At 48.3% G+C, this 19197-nt stretch overlaps 1 protein-coding gene across 2 annotated transcripts; it reads left to right on the top strand.

Annotated features, from left to right (window-relative positions):
* Positions 1-5143: 5143 nt before the first annotated feature.
* LOC141277616 (uncharacterized) lies at positions 5144-13640 on the top strand. Of its 2 annotated transcripts, XM_073799238.1 has the most exons (3): positions 5399-5917; positions 7040-7305; positions 11037-13640. In XM_073799238.1, the coding sequence occupies exons 1-3, from the start codon at positions 5690-5692 to the stop codon at positions 11353-11355; spliced, it is 813 nt and encodes a 270-aa protein (XP_073655339.1). In that variant the 5' UTR covers positions 5399-5689; the 3' UTR covers positions 11356-13640. The 2 variants fall into 2 exon arrangements, 1 of the variants encoding a protein (XP_073655339.1); XR_012329263.1 differs by lacking the exon at positions 7040-7305 and having other exon boundaries at positions 5144-5917.
* The last annotated feature ends 5557 nt before the right edge of the window (positions 13641-19197 follow it).

Raw genomic sequence — 19197 nt, 5'->3', positions numbered from 1 at the left:
GAGGGTGCAAGGAGCACAGGAGGTGTGTTTGTGGGGGACAGTTTCCAGCCCTGGGTCCGCGGAGTAAGGAGGGGCCTGGCGGATGGTGTGGAAGGATGTGTGGTCGGTGAGCTGGCGGTTTCCAGGAGGTTGGGGCTATCAATGCAGGGGCACTAGAGCGAGGGAGCTGGAGGACAGGACGCCGCGTTGGGGGTGATGAGAGGGAGGAATGCTATACACCATGAGGGCCGCGGTCTTCCTGATGCCCAGGGCGTGACCGTGGGCAGGGGGATGCTCGGGTGGGGAGAAGAACATCGCTGAGGTCGGAGAGGCTCCGGGGTGACCGGCTGAGCCTCGCGGGCACTGAGGTCGCCGGGACGGATCGGAAGAGTGAGGGCTGAGAGGAGCACAGTTCAGTGTGCCACGGGACGAGGGCGTTCACAGGCCGGGGTGTTAGACCTTCGCGGTCTCCTAGGAGTTTCGACTCGCCCAGGAAACAACAAGAGTCGGAAGCCGATGCAAAACGCAAGAGGTTTATTGAAGGCCGGTGCACCGGGGTTCCTTGGTCCTCACGCAGGAGGCCGGAGAAGGAACCCCCCCAGGGCGTGAACATGTATTTTTATAGGTCTCAATTTCCTGTTATGCAAAGTGTGGATTCAATTGTGATTTTTAATGATAGGTTCTTAGCCTCTGTTCGGACCAGAGAGGGAACCTGTCCCAGGCTTCCTGATTGGTTCTTTGACCGATACCTTTTTTACATTTTGTTTATCTCCCTCCTTCTCGGAAGGGGGCCGGACATCCTGGAAATTCACCCATTGTCTAAGAAGCCCCTATTGTCTGGAGAGTTCTTAATCATTAGCTGGAACAATGTCCCTCGAGTCCCACAGGGGGTGGGCGGGAGGAGAATGACCAGGGGACTGGTACCAGTCCCGCACGTGGTGGGGGGGCAGGTGCTGAGGCAGTGGGCGACAGGACCCGGACAATGCCCGAGATAGACCATCTAGCGGACCGGGACGAGGAGCCTGGCACGAAACTCACTGGGCTCCCGCGCGCAGGCCCACAACCCGCCAATCGGATCACAGCCCCGCCCTCCTGGCGCCGGATCTTCCCGGGCGCCCTGACTTCCTGCCGCCGTTGCTACGGTTGCGGGGGCGGGACTAGAGGGGAGGCTGCACTACCAAGGATGGTTCCGCCGGCAATCGGAACGGTTCCCTTCCTTTCTCTGGTCCTTACTGGCGTCAGCCTTAGTTTCGGCACCCACGTTCTCTAGTGGTCGGCGCGGAAAACCAGCAGAAAGCATGCATTTTCTTCCGTGCTTATGGCGTTCGGTTTCTCTGGTCTGCAGGTGGCAGTGTTGCGCCGTGCACCCGCTCGGCCCGTTTCTCCCCCGCCCTTCGCGCTTGAAAAAACTCCGCGGAGCCTTTTACCGCAAGAAGTGGCGGATTTTTCTTACTGTCTACTGGTTCAAACTTGAAGTGTGCACATTCACGGGGGCCTCTAGACAAAATTCTCCCCCCGGAGCCCAAACTTTTTTGCCTTTCAAATTGGTTTTCTGCTAAGTGGCTGCCTAGTTTCCTTAGCAACTTGTATTTGTGCTTCTCAATGGTACTGTGTTTGGCTTTTCCCTATTGTTTCGTGAACCTGATAACTATAGTCGTAAGTTACGCCAGTCACTTAACTTCCCTGTAAAAAATTTTGAGGACAGATTAAATACAGTAAAGAAATATATCTAAGCCAGAGTCCCATCACCCACTGATGACCATGAATAGTACTTTGTGATAAATTTCCTTAGAGATTTTTAATCTATAACGGTGCAATTTAAACACAATGAGATTCATATATTGCAGTGTGACTTCACCATCTTTTGTTAATCTCAGATATAGCATGAGTTACGTGTTCAAAAAAATCATTTGAAGAGACTTGAAAAAAAAATTTTCATTTCTCTTCCTAAAAGAATACATAGTCTGAAAGAGTGGGGGGAAAGTATATTTAATGACTGAGATGGAAAGGAGGAATAACCACTGAACCCTTACCTCAAAGGGAAATATAATGTAAGCGTCCTAAGGACAGGTGCTATATTTTTTGCTTTGTTTTTGCTCACCATTGTATTTGCAGCATTGACAAAACAATGCCTGGCAGTGTGTTCTCAATATATATTTGTTAAATTAATGAACAAGTAGCTGATTTCTTCCAGGTGCTTTTCTTTGTAAATATGTTATCATGTCATAATACTGGTGTAGTGTATGAACCATTTTCTATGTGGCTTTTTCCCCCTTTCATTTAGCATTTTATTGTGAATAAATACACTTCGTAAAAAGTTTTGCAGGCTGTTTTACCATCTTTCCCAGTGAGTATTTTATTTCATTCTTGTATTGGGGGCAGGAAGGCATCCTGCAAACCAGTGTGCAATCTACAGTCTGACAGAACTGGGACCTGAATGTAAGGACCCTCATTGAGAAACCCCAAGACCCTTGTCAGCTGACTCTCTGTGTGCCACAGTTTTCATAGGCATAAAATGAGGGCAGTAATAGCATCTGCCTCATGGGTGGTGTACAGCATCAATTACCCAACAGGTTCTTAGCTTGGCACTTGTAGCTATCCTGTTATTATTGTTGGTGCTATTGTCAGTATTTGCTATAATGTGTAGTAGGTAAAGATTTTCTAGCCACAAGACTCAGTGTGATAACTATGTTCTCTTTAAACTTACAGCAGATATCTGTTCTTCAACTACCCATTTCTGCTTTTTGATAGAGAACTCACACTAGTAATTTGTAGGGAAATTCAGTCAAGAAAATATATACAAGGAAAACACATTGGTACCTTCTTCAAAGATTATGGCGCAGTGGTTGAGAGTCCGCCTGCCGATGCAGGGGACACGGGTTTGTGCCCCGGCCCGGGAAGATCCCACATGCCGCGGAGCGGCTCGGCCCGTGAGCCATGGCCGCTGAGCCTGCGCGTCCGGAGTAGCCTGTGCTCCGCAACGGGAGAGGCCACACAGTGAGAGGCCCGCATTCCGCTAAAAAATAAAAATAAAAAAAAAAGATTATCCCTCCAGAAAAATGAAAATAATATTTTTGTACATACATATTTTTACCATCTCTGTTTATAATAGATTTCCAGGAGTAGATTGAAAGACATGAACAATTTTTTAAAACTTTATTTTATTATTTTATGTATTTATTTTGGGCTGCGTTGGGTCTTCGTTGCTGCCCGTGGGCTTTCTCTAGTTGCGGCGAGCGGGGGCTACTCTTCCTTGCAGTGTGCAGGCTTCTCATTGTGGTGGCTTCTCTTGTTGCGGAGCACGGGCTCTAGGCGCATGAGCTTCAATAGTTGTGGCATGGCATGAACATTTTAACACTCTTGGTGCACATTGCCAAAACATAATACCCATTTGTTTTGCCATCGACATTCTATGAGAATTTTTAGTTTTCATATCCTCACCAGAATTTATTAATGTTTTAAAAATAATTAGCTTATTGACTTTAATAGTTGTATGTGTAGAAATTGACCCCCCATTCTGTCATACATATTGAAAATACTTTTTCTGTTTTTTGCCTTTTAATTATATTTGAGGTTTTCAGATGCACAGATTTTATTTTTATGTAGTCTTATCTATATATTCAAAGTTTAGACTAGGGAACAAACCCATGAGACAAAAGAAAATTCCTTGGCTGACCAGTATGCCAAACAGTTTGCTCTCATCCAGGTATCAAATATTAAAGATGGTCCGATTACTCCAGATCATTTCTATGAAACCTTGAGAGAACCACAGTCACAAGCAGGAGATTTTGTAAAAAATATGTTGGGAGTACAGTGATGTCTCAAAAAAATTAAACATTGAATTACCATATGATCCAGCAATTCCACATCTGGGTATACATCCAAAAGAATTGAAAGCAGGGATTCAAACAGATATTTGTATCCCCATGTTCATAGCAGCACTATTCACAATAGCTAAAATGTGGAAACAACCAAAGTGTCCATTGATGGATGAATGAATAAACAAAATGTGGCATATTCACACTATGGAATATTATTCAGCCCTACACAGGAAGGAAATTCTAACACATGCTATAACATGGATGGACGTTGAAGACACATGCTAAGTGAAATAACGCAGTCACAAAAGGACAAATACTGTATGATTCCACTTATATGAGGTACCAAGAGTAGTCAAATTCATAGAGACAGAAAGAATGATGGTGCCAGGGGCTGGGGGGACTGTGAAGTTATTCTTCAACTGGTACAGAATTTCAGTTTTGCAGATGAAAAGGGTTCTGGAGACGGATGGTAGTAATGATTGCACGACAATGTGAATGTACTTAAAACCAATGATTTGCAAAAACATCAACATTTAAGACTGTGTTTTCATTAGTTTTCAGTAAAAGGACTAAAAATATGAAAATGATTTTTAAAAATCTACAACTGCCTTTAAAAGGGAAATTAAGGTTCGATGCAAAAATGAAGTTTGGTATGTTTAAAATGCACATTTTGAAGAAAAGCCTCTGGGAAAATTGATCACAAAATACTGTTAATGGACATCCGTGGCTGAGGGGACTGTAGCTTATACTGTTTTATTGTAATTGTAACTGTCTTTGCTCAGAAACTTTTCACAAAGGGCTCCAAGAGAGGAACAGATCTAGCGTCAACCAGCCAACCGGCGCAGGCGCAGAAAAAATCCGCCACTTCTTGCAGTTAAAAAAAATAGCTCCGGGCTTCCCTGGTGGCGCAGTGGTTGAGAGTCCGCCTGCCGATGCAGGGGACACGGGTTCGTGCCCCGAGCCGGGAAGATCCCACGTGCCGCGGAGTGGCTGGGCCCGTGAGCCATGGCCGCTGGGCCTGCGCGTCCGGAGCCTGTGCTCCGCAAGCAAAAAAAAAAAAAAAAAAAAAAAAAAAAAAAAATAGCTCCGCGGAGTTTTTTCAAGCGCGAAGGGCGGGGGAGAAACGGGCCGAGCGGGTGCACGGCGCAACACTGCCACCTGCAGACCAGAGAAACCGAACGCCATAAGCACGGAAGAAAATGCATGCTTTCTGCTGGTTTTCCGCGCCGACCACTAGAGAACGTGGGTGCCGAAACTAAGGCTGACGCCAGTAAGGACCAGAGAAGGAAGGGAACCGTTCCGATTGCCGGCGGAACCATCCTTGGTAGTGCAGCCTCCCCTCTAGTCCCGCCCCCGCAACCGTAGCAACGGCGGCAGGAAGTCAGGGCGCCCGGGAAGATCCGGCGCCAGGAGGGCGGGGCTGTGATCCGATTGGCGGGTTGTGGGCCTGCGCGCGGGAGCCCAGTGAGTTTCGTGCCAGGCTCCTCGTCCCGGTCCGCTAGATGGTCTATCTCGGGCATTGTCCGGGTCCTGTCGCCCACTGCCTCAGCACCTGCCCCCCCACCACGTGCGGGACTGGTACCAGTCCCCTGGTCATTCTCCTCCCGCCCACCCCCTGTGGGACTCGAGGGACATTGTTCCAGCTAATGATTAAGAACTCTCCAGACAATAGGGGCTTCTTAGACAATGGGTGAATTTCCAGGATGTCCGGCCCCCTTCCGAGAAGGAGGGAGATAAACAAAATGTAAAAAAGGTATCTGTCAAAGAACCAATCAGGAAGCCTGGGACAGGTTCCCTCTCTGGTCCGAACAGAGGCTAAGAACCTATCATTAAAAATCACAATTGAATCCACACTTTGCATAACAGGAAATTGAGACCTATAAAAATACATGTTCACGCCCTGGGGGGGTTCCTTCTCCGGCCTCCTGCGTGAGGACCAAGGAGCCCCGGTGCACCGGCCTTCAATAAACCTCTTGCGTTTTGCATCGGCTTCCGACTCTTGTTGTTTCCTGGGCGAGTCGAAACTCCTAGGAGACCGCGAAGGTCTAACATTTGGGGGCTCGTCCGGGATTCCACTCGCCCCGGACCACGAGAACATCGGGAGTTGGAGGTACCAGGTAAGCTCGAGCTTGATTGTCTGTTTGTCCCTTGTTCTTTGTGGGCCATTATCGGAGGAAGGCCGTAAGAATCGGCTTATTGTGGAATCTGTATGGACCCCTGGCTAGGCAGACGTGCTAATAGCCGGCGTCCATGAGCCCTAGGGGACGCCCTGGTGGCTCATCTGGAAGGAGAGGCAAACTCTGTCTCCCCTTCACTCGGTTTCGGCAGTTCCCTTTGTGACAACTGCCATCTGAAGAGGTTTCGGTTTTGAAGCGAGCTCGCGGTGGCCCATACGTATATGTGTTTCGTGGAGTTTTAACTGTTTCTGTATTGTGGTCTATTCTTCTTCTCTGACGGACGACAATGGGACAAACTATGACGACTCCTCTTTCCCTCACCCTAAGCCATTGGACCGAAGTTCGGGCCAGAGCCCATAATTTTTCAGTAGAGGTGAAGAAAGGAAAGTGGCAGACTTTGTGTGCCTCTGAATGGCCAACATTTCAGATAGGATGGCCCCCTGAAGGATCCTTTTTATTAGACAAGATTAGGTTGCTGAAGTCTAAGATATTTAATATAAGACCCCACGGACATCCAGACCAAGTACCATATGTCTTGGTCTGGGAAGATTTAATTCTCTCCCCACCTCCGTGGGTCCGACCCTTTGTTTCCTCAACAGGTACGTCCGCGCACACATCAGCAGCGTCGGAGATATTAGCCCTAAAGAAAAACCCCAACACGGAAAGCTACCCGGTGCCCCCAGATCCACCGAAAGCGATTTATCCTGACCCGCAGTCCGATTTGCTTCTTTTGGATTCCCCACCCCCTTATCCTCCGGCCCCAAATCCCCTACCACCTAGAGGACCCCCAGCTCCACTGCCCTCGGCACCAAGGGGACCATCCATGATGGAAGAAGAAAGGGTCCCTCAGCGGGCACTAGGAGCCAGAGGGCTATCTCCCCGGACTCCACTGCCCTACCTCTTAGAGAATATGGCCCCCCCGATGGCCAAGGGAATAGACCTCTCCAATATTGGCCCTTTTCCTCTGCAGATCTTTATAATTGGAAAATGCATAACCCAACTTTTTCCGAAAATCCACAGGCCCTTACCGCTTTAATAGAATCTCTTGTTTTCTCCCACCAGCCCACATGGGATGATTGTCAGCAGCTGCTTCAGACTCTCCTAACGACTGAGGAGAGGCAACGGGTTCTTTTAGAAGCCAAAAAAAATGTATTAGGCGCCAATGGGCAACCTACCCAGCTGCCTAACGAGATTGATGCTGGTTTCCCACTCGTCAGGCCAAACTGGGATTTCAATGCCCCGGAAGGTAGGGAGCGCCTGAAATGTATCGCCAGGCTCTGGTGGCGGGTCTCCATGGAGCAGCCAGACGGCCCACTAATTTGGCTAAGGTAAGGGAAGTCACTCAGGCGCCCCAGGAATCTCCAACTGTGTTCCTGGAACGTTTAATGGAAGCCTTTAGACGCTTTACCCCTTATGATCCAACTTCGGAGGAACATAGGGCTACTATAGCAATGGCTTTCATAGATCAAGCGGCCCCTGATATTAAGAAGAAATTACAGAGGCTAGATGGCTTGCAGGGATTTTCGCTTCAGGAGTTAGTAAAAGAGGCAGATAAAGTATATAACAAAAGAGAAACAGAGAAGAGAAGGAAGAAAGAAAGCAGAAAGAGCAGGAAGCCCGTGAAATAAGACGGGATAAGAGACAGGAGAGGAATTTAAGTAAGATACTGGCCACTGTGGTTGGAGGAAGAAATATAGGGGATAGAAATAGGCAGGAAGGGCGAACGGCAGACAGAAGGCGGCCATTAGACAAGGACCAATGTGCCTACTGTAAAGAAAAAGGACATTGGGCGAGAGAATGCCCTAAGAAAAAGAATGGAGGAAGGCCAACCAGAAACAAATCTTAACATTGGAAGAAGAAGAACTTAGGAAAGTCAGGGCTCGAACCCTCTCCCTGAGCCCCGGGTAACTCTTAAAGTGGAGGGGGAACCTGTTCAATTTTTGGTAGATACCGGAGCCCAGCACTCCGTCCTTCTCCACTCAAAAGGTCCTATCTTAGCTAAAAGGTCATGGGTACAAGGAGCCACTGGGAATAAACAATATTCATGGACCACACGAAGGACAGTAGATCTTGGGATTGGACAAGTAACCCATTCATTTTTGATTATTCCGGAATGCCCCTATCCTTTGCTGGGAAGAGACTTGCTCTCCAAAGTGGGGGCTCAAATTCACTTCCAACCGGAAGGTCCCACCATAACTGACAGTAAGGGAAGATTACTCCAAATATTGACTATGAGATTGGAAGATGAATATAAATTATATGAAAAACCTTCATCTCCACGAGTTAATGTCACAGACTGGGTAACTCGGTTCCCGCAAGCCTGGACAGAAACCGCCGGTATGGGGATGGCTAAAAATCGGCCCCCAGTACTAGTGGAACTCAAGGCAACTGCCACCCCAATAACAGTTCGTCAATACCCCATGAGTAAGGAAGCCAAAGACGGCATCCGTCCTCACATACAGAGGTTGCTGGAATTGGGTATTCTGGTAAGATGTCAATCCGCGTGGAATACCCCTCTCCTGCCAGTTAAGAAAACCGGGAAACTAATGATTATCGACCAGTACAAGACCTGCGTGAGGTAAATAAACGAGTGGCGGACCTCCACCCCACAGTACCAAATCTTTATAATCTCTTAAGCACTCTTCCGCCCCAACATACATGATATACTGTTTTGGACCTTAAGGATGCTTTTTTTCTGCCTAAGACTTTCTCCCCTCAGCCAGCCCTACTTTGCCTTCGAATGGAAGGACCCAGCATCAGGATATCTGGCCAACTGACATGGACTCGTTTACCTCAGGGATTTAAGAACTCCCCTACCATCTTCGATGAAGCCTCTTCATCAGGATTTAGCATCATATAGAGAATCAAATCCACAGGTAACGCTACTTCAATATGTTGATGACATCTTATTAGCTGCTGAAACCCAGGAAGATTGTATCAAGGGAACTGAAAAACTGTTAACAGAGCTCGGAACCCTGGGATATAGAGCCTCAGCCAAGAAAGCACAAATATGCCAACAACAGGTCAGTTACCTGGGGTACCTGTTAAAAGGGGGACAAAGATGGCTCACGGAGAGCAGAAAGGATACGGTGGCCCAAATTCCGGCTCCCAAAAACGCCAGGCAGGTTAGAGAATTTTTGGGGACGGCCGGATTCTGTAGACTATGGATTCCAGGGTTTGCTGAGCTGGCGGCCCCATTGTACCCCCTAACCAAAAATAGCACTCCTTTCGTTTGGGGCGAAAAGGAACAACGGGCTTTTGACCAAATCAAACGAGCTTTACTTTCAGCTCCAGCCCTAGGACTGCCAGATGTAACCAAACCTTTTCAATTTATATGTGGCCGGAAAATAAGGGCATGCAAAAGGAGTATTGACTCAGAAATTGGGTCCCTGGAATCGCCCAGTTGCTTATTTGTCAAAAAAATTGGACCCGTGGCATCAGGATGGCCGACCTGTTTAAAGATAATCGCTGCAGTAGCCGCCCTGGTCAAAGATGCTGACAAACTAACTTGAGGACAAAATCTAACGATAACAGCTCCTCATGCCCTGGAGAATGTAATCCGTCAACCACTGGGTAGGTGGCTAACTAATACCAGGATGACCCATTACCAAACCCTGTTGCTAAACTCAGATCGCATCAAGTTTGCTCCAGCCACAGGACTCAATCCAGCTACCTTGCTACCTGATCCCGATTTAGAAGGCTCCACCATCATCCATGATTGTCAGGAAGTGTTGGCTGCAGCACACGGTAGTAGACCTGATCTGACGGACCTACCCCTTCCTGATGCTGATTTTACTTGGTTTACTGATGGGAGCAGTTTCCTGGAAGGAGGTAAGTGTCGAGCTGGAGCAGCCGTGGTAGACGGAAAACAAGTCATCTGGGCAGCTGCGCTACCACAAGGGACCTCAGCCCAACGAGCTGAATTAATTGCCATGACAAGGGCATTGGAGATGGCAGAGAATAAAAAGGTAAACATCTACACGGACAGTAGGTATGCATTTGCTACCGCTCATATCCCGGTGCCATCTACCAACAGAGAGGGTTGCTAACCTCAAGTGGCAGAGAAATTACAAACAAAGATGAAATTTGTGGCTCTATTGGCTGCACTCATGCTTCCCACTAAAGTTAGGCATCATTCACTGCCCTGGACACCAGAAAGACAATACCCCAATAACTAGGGGTAATAATATGGCTGACCAAGTGGCCCGAGAAATAGCATCGGGAGAAGTCATTTTAGGACTGTCAGATAAAGTTCCTGAAAAAACCAGGCCGCGACGAGGAAATCATCCGGCCACAAACAAAAGGGAACTTTGTCCCCTCAGCAAGCAGAATCCATGTTACAACAGATTCATAGATGGACACATCTGGGGACTAAAAAAATGATATCCCTGTTACATAAAACCGGGTACGGAACCCCTGGATTGACGAAATTAGCTGAACAAATTGTACAGGAATGTGTTCCATGTCAACAGGTAATGCTCACAAGGGAAAACTTGAAATTAGAAAAAGGCTCAGGGGAGACCGCCCAGGAACTTACTGGGAGGTGGACTTTACCGAAGTACGTCCTGGAAGGTTACGGTAATAAATACCTCCTGGTTTTTATAGATACTTTTCAGGATGGATTAGAAGCCTTCCCAACGAAGAAAGAAACAGCTGCTGTGGTAGCCAAAAAGATCCTAGAAGAAATTTTTCCTCGATTTGGGGCGCCAAAGGTAATAGGGTCCGACAATGGTCCGGCCTTCGTCGCCCAGGTAAGTCAGGATGTGGCCAGATATTTGGGGACTGGTTGGAAATTACATTGTGCATATAGACCCCAGAGTTCAGGTCAGGTAGAAAGAATGAATAGAACTCTAAAAGAGACCCTAACTAAATTGTCCTTGGAGACTGGCGGTACAGATTGGACGGTGCTCCTTCCTTTAGCCCTGTTTCGGGTTAGGAATACACCTTCCCGATACCATCTTACTCCTTTTGAGGTACTATACGGGGCCCCACCTCCTCTTCTCACCTTAGGAGAAGAAATAAAACCAGACTGTCAAAATAACACTGACTTGTATGCTAGGCTATTGGGACTCCAACTGGTCCAAAAGGAGATATGGTCCCAACTCGCCGAGGCCTACCAACCGGGAACACCGGGAGAAACTCATCTTTTCCAAGTCGGAGACTCCGTATACGTCCATCGGCATCGAACCCAGACGTTGGAACCTCGATGGAAAGGACCATACACCGTCCTCCTCACCACCCCAACGGCCATAAAAGTGGACGGCATCGCTGCCTGGATTCATGCTTCACACGTGAAAGCTGCACCAGCGACGGCATCATCAGGATGGCGGGCCCGAAGAACCGACAACCCGCTCAAACTCAAGCTTCTACAAACCTAAGACTTATAATTTTGATTTTACTGCCTTTACTGACTGTAAGTGATTTTAGCCCTCACCTGCCCCAACGTCTAACTTGGCAGGTAATTTCTCAAACTGGAGATGTAACCTGGTCCATTAGCCATACTGCACCTCCCTGGACCTGGTGGCCAGACCTTTTTCCTGATGTCTGTAAACTGGCCATAGGAGCTCCCTATTGGGATCTAGAGGGTTATTATGATCAGCATAATGCTCCGTCCGAACTTCTAACTAGAGCTGATTACTCTGGAGAGGGTTGTAAAAATCAGGTCCGAAGAAGTTGGCTCAGAACCCTCTCCTTCTATGTATGCCCCGGGTTCCATCGCCCCCGATCCCTGAATTATAAATGTGGGGGAACCGAAAATTTTTATTGCCAAAACTGGGGATGTGAAACCACAGGAGATACTTATTGGAGACCCACCTCAACTTGGGATTTTATTACAGTAACAGCCAACTATACTCATACTTCTTATAGGGGTCCCCAATCTGTCGCCCCCGAATGTTCAGGATGGTGCCACCCCCTCAAAATTTCCTTTAGTAATCCTGGAAAAAGAGATAAAGAATGGATAAATGGCCATTCATGGGGCATTAGATTTTACAAGAATGGATATGATTTGGGAATATTGATGACCCTTAAGCTAAAAATTGAGACTCCCGCTCCTGTGTCGATAGGCCCAAACCCTGTACTTGGCCCCGCCCTGTTACCCCCAAACCCTGTACTTGGCCCCCCCACTGTTACCCCCAGCCCCTAAAAATAACGGGACCTCTGGGCTGAAAGAGACAACGATTAAGCCCGGAACCCCCCAGGATAGAATGCTTTCTTTGGTGCAGGCAGCTTTTACGGTCCTTAATGCTACAAACCCGGAGGCTACAAAATCATGTTGGCTTTGTTATGCTGCCCCTCCCCCTTACTATGATGCTATAGGATATAGTTCTAATTATACTAATGTCAGCTCCCCGGACCATTGTCGATGGAAACAGGAAGGGAACAGTAAATTAACTCTGTCTTCGGTTTTTGGAAATGGTACTTGTGTAGGAGCACCTCCCCAGTCCCATCGACACCTTTGTCATGATTTTAGCCTCCCTTCAGGCTCGGGATATCTTGTACCTCCCCAAGATGGATGGTGGGCATGTAACACGGGGCTAACCCCTTGTGTTTCTCTGGAAGTTCTCAACACTTCAGCTGATTTTTGTGTACTAGTGCAATTAGTTCCTAGACTTATCTATCATTCGGATTCATCCTTTCTAGATGAATACGAGGGAAGAAAAAGATGGAAAAGAGAACCTATAACCCTCACGTTGGCCATGCTCCTAGGACTAGGAATAACTGCTGGGATAGGAACAGGAACCACAGCCCTCATACAACAACCCCAGTATTATGCAAGTTTAAGACAGGCTGTAGACATCGACCTTCGAGCATTAGAAAGTTCCATAACTCAACTAAAGGAATCACTCACCTCACTTTCAGAAGTGGTGTTGCAGAATAGAAGAGGCCTAGATTTGCTGTTTCTTAAGGAAGGGGGATTATGCGCCGCTCTAAAAGAAGAATGTTGCTTTTATATTGATCATTCAGGAACCATTACCAAAACCATGGATAAACTAAGGGAACGCTTAGATAAAAGGCAAAGGGAGAGAGAAAACGAAAAAGGATGGTTTCAATCATGGTTTGATAAATCCCCCTGGTTTACCACCTTAATCTCTACTCTGTTGGGACCTCTTATTGTTTTATTGTTGATTTTAACTTTTGGACCATGTATTCTAAATCGCTTGATAACATTTATTAGAGAACGTATCAGTACTGTACAAGTTCTAACGCTAAGACAACAGTACCAAAGTTTACGAACAGAAGATTGAGATTCCATGATTGGAATCAATAGTCACAAGAAAAAGGGGGAAATGTGGGACTCGAGGGACATTGTTCCAGCTAATGATTAAGAACTCTCCAGACAATAGGGGCTTCTTAGACAATGGGTGAATTTCCAGGATGTCCGGCCCCCTTCCGAGAAGGAGGGAGATAAACAAAATGTAAAAAAGGTATCTGTCAAAGAACCAATCAGGAAGCCTGGGACAGGTTCCCTCTCTGGTCCGAACAGAGGCTAAGAACCTATCATTAAAAATCACAATTGAATCCACACTTTGCATAACAGGAAATTGAGACCTATAAAAATACATGTTCACGCCCTGGGGGGTTCCTTCTCCGGCCTCCTGCGTGAGGACCAAGGAACCCCGGTGCACCGGCCTTCAATAAACCTCTTGCGTTTTGCATCGGCTTCCGACTCTTGTTGTTTCCTGGGCGAGTCGAAACTCCTAGGAGACCGCGAAGGTCTAACACCCCGGCCTGTGAACGCCCTCGTCCCGTGGCACACTGAACTGTGCTCCTCTCAGCCCTCACTCTTCCGATCCGTCCCGGCGACCTCAGTGCCCGCGAGGCTCAGCCGGTCACCCCGGAGCCTCTCCGACCTCAGCGATGTTCTTCTCCCCACCCGAGCATCCCCCTGCCCACGGTCACGCCCTGGGCATCAGGAAGACCGCGGCCCTCATGGTGTATAGCATTCCTCCCTCTCATCACCCCCAACACGGCGTCCTGTCCTCCAGCTCCCTCGCTCTAGTGCCCCTGCATTGATAGCCCCAACCTCCTGGAAACCGCCAGCTCACCGACCACACATCCTTCCACACCATCCGCCAGGCCCCTCCTTACTCCGCGGACCCAGGGCTGGAAACTGTCCCCCACAAACACACCTCCTGTGCTCCTTGCACCCTCCTCCCTACTCACCCCCTGCCTTGTATCTGAGCACCTCAGCACTGAGGACGAAACTCTGAAACTTTACGGAATTGTTTTATCTTAAATCCATGACCAGGGGAGAATTGCTTTTCATTTTCACTCTCACCTACAATACTACATTACACACTGGCAACCCTCCTCCATGCTAATGACCACCAGTCTCCCCCCCCCGCCCCCACCCCCAATAATTCGTGGAGAAGACTGAAGCAATCCCGTGGGATTTCTCAAACTCTCCAAACTGCCTGCTTCTGCCCTGTCACTCTGCTGCCCCTCGGCACACGTGCTCCTTGACTGCACACAGCCCCTCACCTCTGCCCAGGATCCCATGCCTTGCACCTTCTCAGGGACTTTGCGCCTGCAATTACCACCCCTCTCTCCTGAACCAGCACCTGCTCCCTCTACATCGGGGCATTCCACAGCAAAGGGGGAAACCCACCCTCTGCCACCACCCCATTCTGCAGCTACTGGCACATTACTGGTTGCCCTTCAAAGCAAAACTGCTTCAAATTCTGCTGAGATATTCTCTCCTCAACCGCCTTCAATGGAGCTTCTGTTCCAATCACTCCACTGTAATTGGCCTTGTCAAGGCCACCATTAATATCCATACTTCCTGATCCCACAGACACTCTTCAGTGCCCATCCTAGACAACATCTCAGGCACCTTTGGCATATTTGACCCTTGTCTTCTTTATCACTCTTTTTATACTTGCCGGGGGAGGGGGGGAGGGCTTATGTGACAACATATTCTCCTAATTGTACTCGACAAGGTACACATTCTACAGTATGCCTCTTTTGACCTGGAGATTGTACGGGAAGTCTTGGGTCAAATGAAAGACAAGCCAAAGAAAAGAGTGTCCCAGTCACAGGGGGAACAGCCCACAGAGGCAGTGGCAGGCAGAGGTAAGACAGTTCAGACAAGGGAGGTGTGTCAAGAAATGAAGAGGAGCACCAAGGACAGGAGGATTTCACCCCATTCACACTTGGAACTCACAGGGGCACACTCTGTACAATGACCCAACAGTACCTTTGGGCAGAGGGGTGGCTGGAGTTAAGGAATTTAATTTTCTGGAGCTGATCTTGGTTCCTGCTGTGGTGCAGGTGAGATCCAAGGGAGGGATCTGCATCCCCTGAAGGAAGAAGGTAGAAAGTGAGTGAATCCAGACAGAGGAAGCCTAAGCAGGCAACGGGCTAGGTGACCTTGCAGCTGAGGTTGTGGAGGGGACAGCCCTGCCCAGGGGTGGGATGGAGGATGAGACCCAGATTCAGAGGGGTCTGCAGATGCCAGCAGAGTGAGCTGAGGCTGAGTCAGCCAGGGAGCACCGGTTCCCCACCAAGAAGAGAGAGACAAAAATGCAAGTTTCACCAGCCCCACCCATGGGCGGTGCAGGTCAGCATCGCCAGCTGGACCCGGGAGAGGAGAGCTGTCCTTCCCTCAGGGACCACCCAGGCCACTGTGAGCAACACAGGTGTGTCCTGTCGTAGATACCCTTCCCACATTACTGCCAGATGTACGACAAACATACCCTTTCCCCATCTTGGAAAGAAGAGAGGTGGGGTGGAAATGTGAGACTGAGCATTTTCACCAAAACAGACTGAGCATTTGTATATGTGGACCATTCACTTTATTGCATCCAACCACACTTTCCAGATTAGAAGTAAATTCAGTCAGTGGGGTTTTTTCTCCCCTTACTAACCAGTTTGGAGGGTGGACACTCGTGATGAAGATCAGATCAGCCAGGGAGAATAAATACACCAAAGTGCCCGTGGAGTCTGAGGAGCATGAATGAGTCTGTGATCTCAGCAACCCCTCCCCACCAGCTCCTCTTGTGACCATGGGTCGCAGAGGCAAGAGTGGGGCCTGGAGGGGGAAGATGGAAGTCTTCCTGCAACTCCACTGCTGCTTTGAGACCACCACTCCCCACTCCTCGACTTGAAGAGTCACCTGTGAGGATCATCCCAATTCTCGACTCTGTCATCTATTCAACAGTCCTGATGATTCTTAGGAATTTTTGGAACCTGCATCCTGGTCTTTTTGGTTTGGGGAACAGAAAATTACATACCTTGCAAGCACACAGCACTCTGCTTCTACTACCCTGCATCTTTGATTCCTTTCCAGCCAAGCTTCTCGGAAGTGTAGGCTCCAGGAGCATCCTTATCTGGTTACCTCTCGATTCCTCCTCCATGTGCCCCATCCACGGGGCATCCCCTTGCTAACATCTCCCAAGAGCTCCATGTGCCAAACCGTAGTACCCGGTGCTGCACTGGCCACAGAGACATTCCATTTTTAAAAACGCTTTCCTGTGTCAGAGTCTGTGACAGCAGCTCATCCTGGCTTTCCTCCTACCTCTCGGTCCATTACTTCTAAGTCTCACTGTCTGTCCATTTACTTTGATCCCCTCCTAAATCTTGGTTTTCTTTTCCTCTGGTTTCCAACCTCTGCCCCATGCTCTTCCATTCTACACATGATCTTTGGGTGACCACATCACCCCCCAGAGCTTTTACCCATCTGACTTGTTTTCATCTGTATCCCCCTGTACGCTGATGGCTTTGCCCATCACCAAGTCTACCTAAGAAATCTCAGCTGGGCCCCAGAGTCCGCACAGGCTGAGACCTATGGGACATCTGCACTCAGACCTCCCACAAGCCCTGCAAATCTGCTGCTGGCCCCAAACCAATGTTCCCCATCTCATGGATGGGCACTGCCATCTACCCAATTCCTTAAACCAAAATCCCGGGGATGCTGCTGGGTGTGATCTCCACCGCGCCATGACTCCCCTGGACCTGCTTTGGAAAAGGCTAACCCGTGATCTTCATGTTGCCACAGATGTGGATCGTTTCCTCTGTGAGGCCTCGTTCTTGGCAGACACACTCTGAGCGGGTCCTGAGCACAGGCCTACGCCCTGTTTTGGATCTCCGAGGAGAACCTGGGCACTGTAACACGCCTAATAGATTGAAACCCTTGTCTTTAGCAAGACGATGAGTCAGGACATAGCAGTGTAAGCCCATCATTTGGGAATGTGCAGATAAATATCCAGAAGAGATCCCTGAAAGAGAACGTTTGTGCAGGTGGGTGTTCATGGGTGTGCATGAAACAAGGGATTGCTCAGTTGTGCTTTTCACAATAAACATCCTGGTCCTATTTGGTCTTTACCTGAGCACGGGAGTTAATTTGATAACATAAATTATACTAAAAAGTTTAAAGATGCAACTCAGCACACTCAGCAGATAAGCCGACAGCTGATCCTTCTGCATCAACGGCTACAATTCTCAGTCACCTTTAATTTTCAAAGAACTATTCTCATCTGTCACATGGAGTTAGCTCCACAATGTTTCAGAAGTGTTTTCAAGTAACTAAGCACAAGGGATCCTGACAAGAACTAAAAAGTACTAAGCTTCATTAGCAAAAGCAGGATTTTAACTGTAAAGTTTTGGATTCAGGAACATGGAGCAGAGCAAGTACGAGGTCAGTTTTACAACAAGCGTTGGACACGTTGTCCCTTTCCTCAGCCTAAGATATCTGCGAAGCATAGTGGGTCATGGTGAAAACCCGCTTTCCTTGTAGAGAGGAGTCTCAAATTTCAAATCTAAAATGATTTCCTCCTGTAAGGATGGTTCTGTTTCCACAGCTGCAATCTCGGCTTTCATAAGAGAAGTTTTCAGATAATGCTCATGCTGGGGCCACATTCCAGACCTACTACTTAAGACTCTCTGGGGGATGTCCTGCTTTTAAAGCCTCTCCAGGGGAGATCTGATGCACAGCTTAGGTTGAGAAGCATAATTGCATGATGCTTCACCTGTCCTGGTTTTAAATAGAATCTTGAGCTTCAGAACCATGTTTGTTACTAATGAAATTTTTAAAAAATTTTATAATGTGTCTTCTGAGATCTGTTTTCTTTTAATGTTTGTTTATTTATTTATTTGGCTGCGTCGGGTCTTAGTTGCGGCACGTGGGATCTTCGTTGCCGCACACGGGATCTTTTGTTGCGGCGTGCGGGCTCTTTGTTGTGGCGCGCCGGCTTAGTTGTCCTGCGGCATGTGGGATCTTAGTTCCCCGACCAGGGATCGAACCCACGTCCCCTGCACTGGAAGGCGGATTCTTAACCACCGGACCACCACGGACGTCCCCTGAGAGCTATTTTTGACATATTTATTTCACAGCCATATTTAGAACAATTTCAATGACTCGGTTGTGTGTCATGCCCCCAAGTCCCCTTCCTTATCTGACACTCAGGCAGGTGGAGGGGAGGGAACGGACCTCAGTCCTGGGGGCAGGAGGAGGCTGGATGGGGTTCCGTTGTCTTGGTTACCACTCTGCTGAGCATCCCCCCTGGGTTGCTGAGCTCAGGCAGGGGGCCTCATGCCCAGGCTACAGGTATTCCTGTGACCAGAAGTTGGAGCTAAGGGCTGAGATCCGTTACCAGAGAAATGCAAGCTGGGTCCATGAGATTGGAGAAGAATGGAAAAACAGCTAAGTAGAATTTCAGACGCAGGATGGATTATGGGAGGCTGCCCAGAGCCACTGACTTGTGGTCACACAAAGGGCGCCTGTGCATGAACACACAGAGGCACGCTAGACATGTGTGCTCACTAGCAATTCTGTCCTGACGCGCACAGTGACTGTTTCTGGAGGGAGCATCTAGCACATATGGAGGAGGTCGGACCCAGAACATGGGGGGGGGGGGGCGGGATTCCTCATTGTGACAAAAGCAATGGCATATCTTTTCCCGCATGACTTACTTGGACATCTGCATTACATTTCCTAAACTGCTTTATTGAGGTATAATATACACACCACAAATCACACCCATTTAACGCACCCAATGCAGTGACTTTTAGTAAATTTACGCAGTTGTGCAACCCTCACCATAATCCAGTTGTGGCACATTGCCAGAACCACAAAGAGATTCCGTGTACCCATCAGCCGTCAATCCCCAATAGCACCTCCAGGCCCAGGCATCCTCTAATCTAATTTCTCTCTCTGTAGGTTTGCCCTTTCTGAGCATTTCATATAAACTGACTCCTGCAGGAAGGGGCCTATTGTGTCT

Source organism: Tursiops truncatus, chromosome X, assembly GCF_011762595.2.
Source record: "Tursiops truncatus isolate mTurTru1 chromosome X, mTurTru1.mat.Y, whole genome shotgun sequence".
NCBI classification, from domain to species: domain Eukaryota; kingdom Metazoa; phylum Chordata; class Mammalia; order Artiodactyla; family Delphinidae; genus Tursiops; species Tursiops truncatus.
Note: the sequence above shows the minus strand (reverse complement) of the source record. Positions and strands in the feature narration are given on the sequence as shown.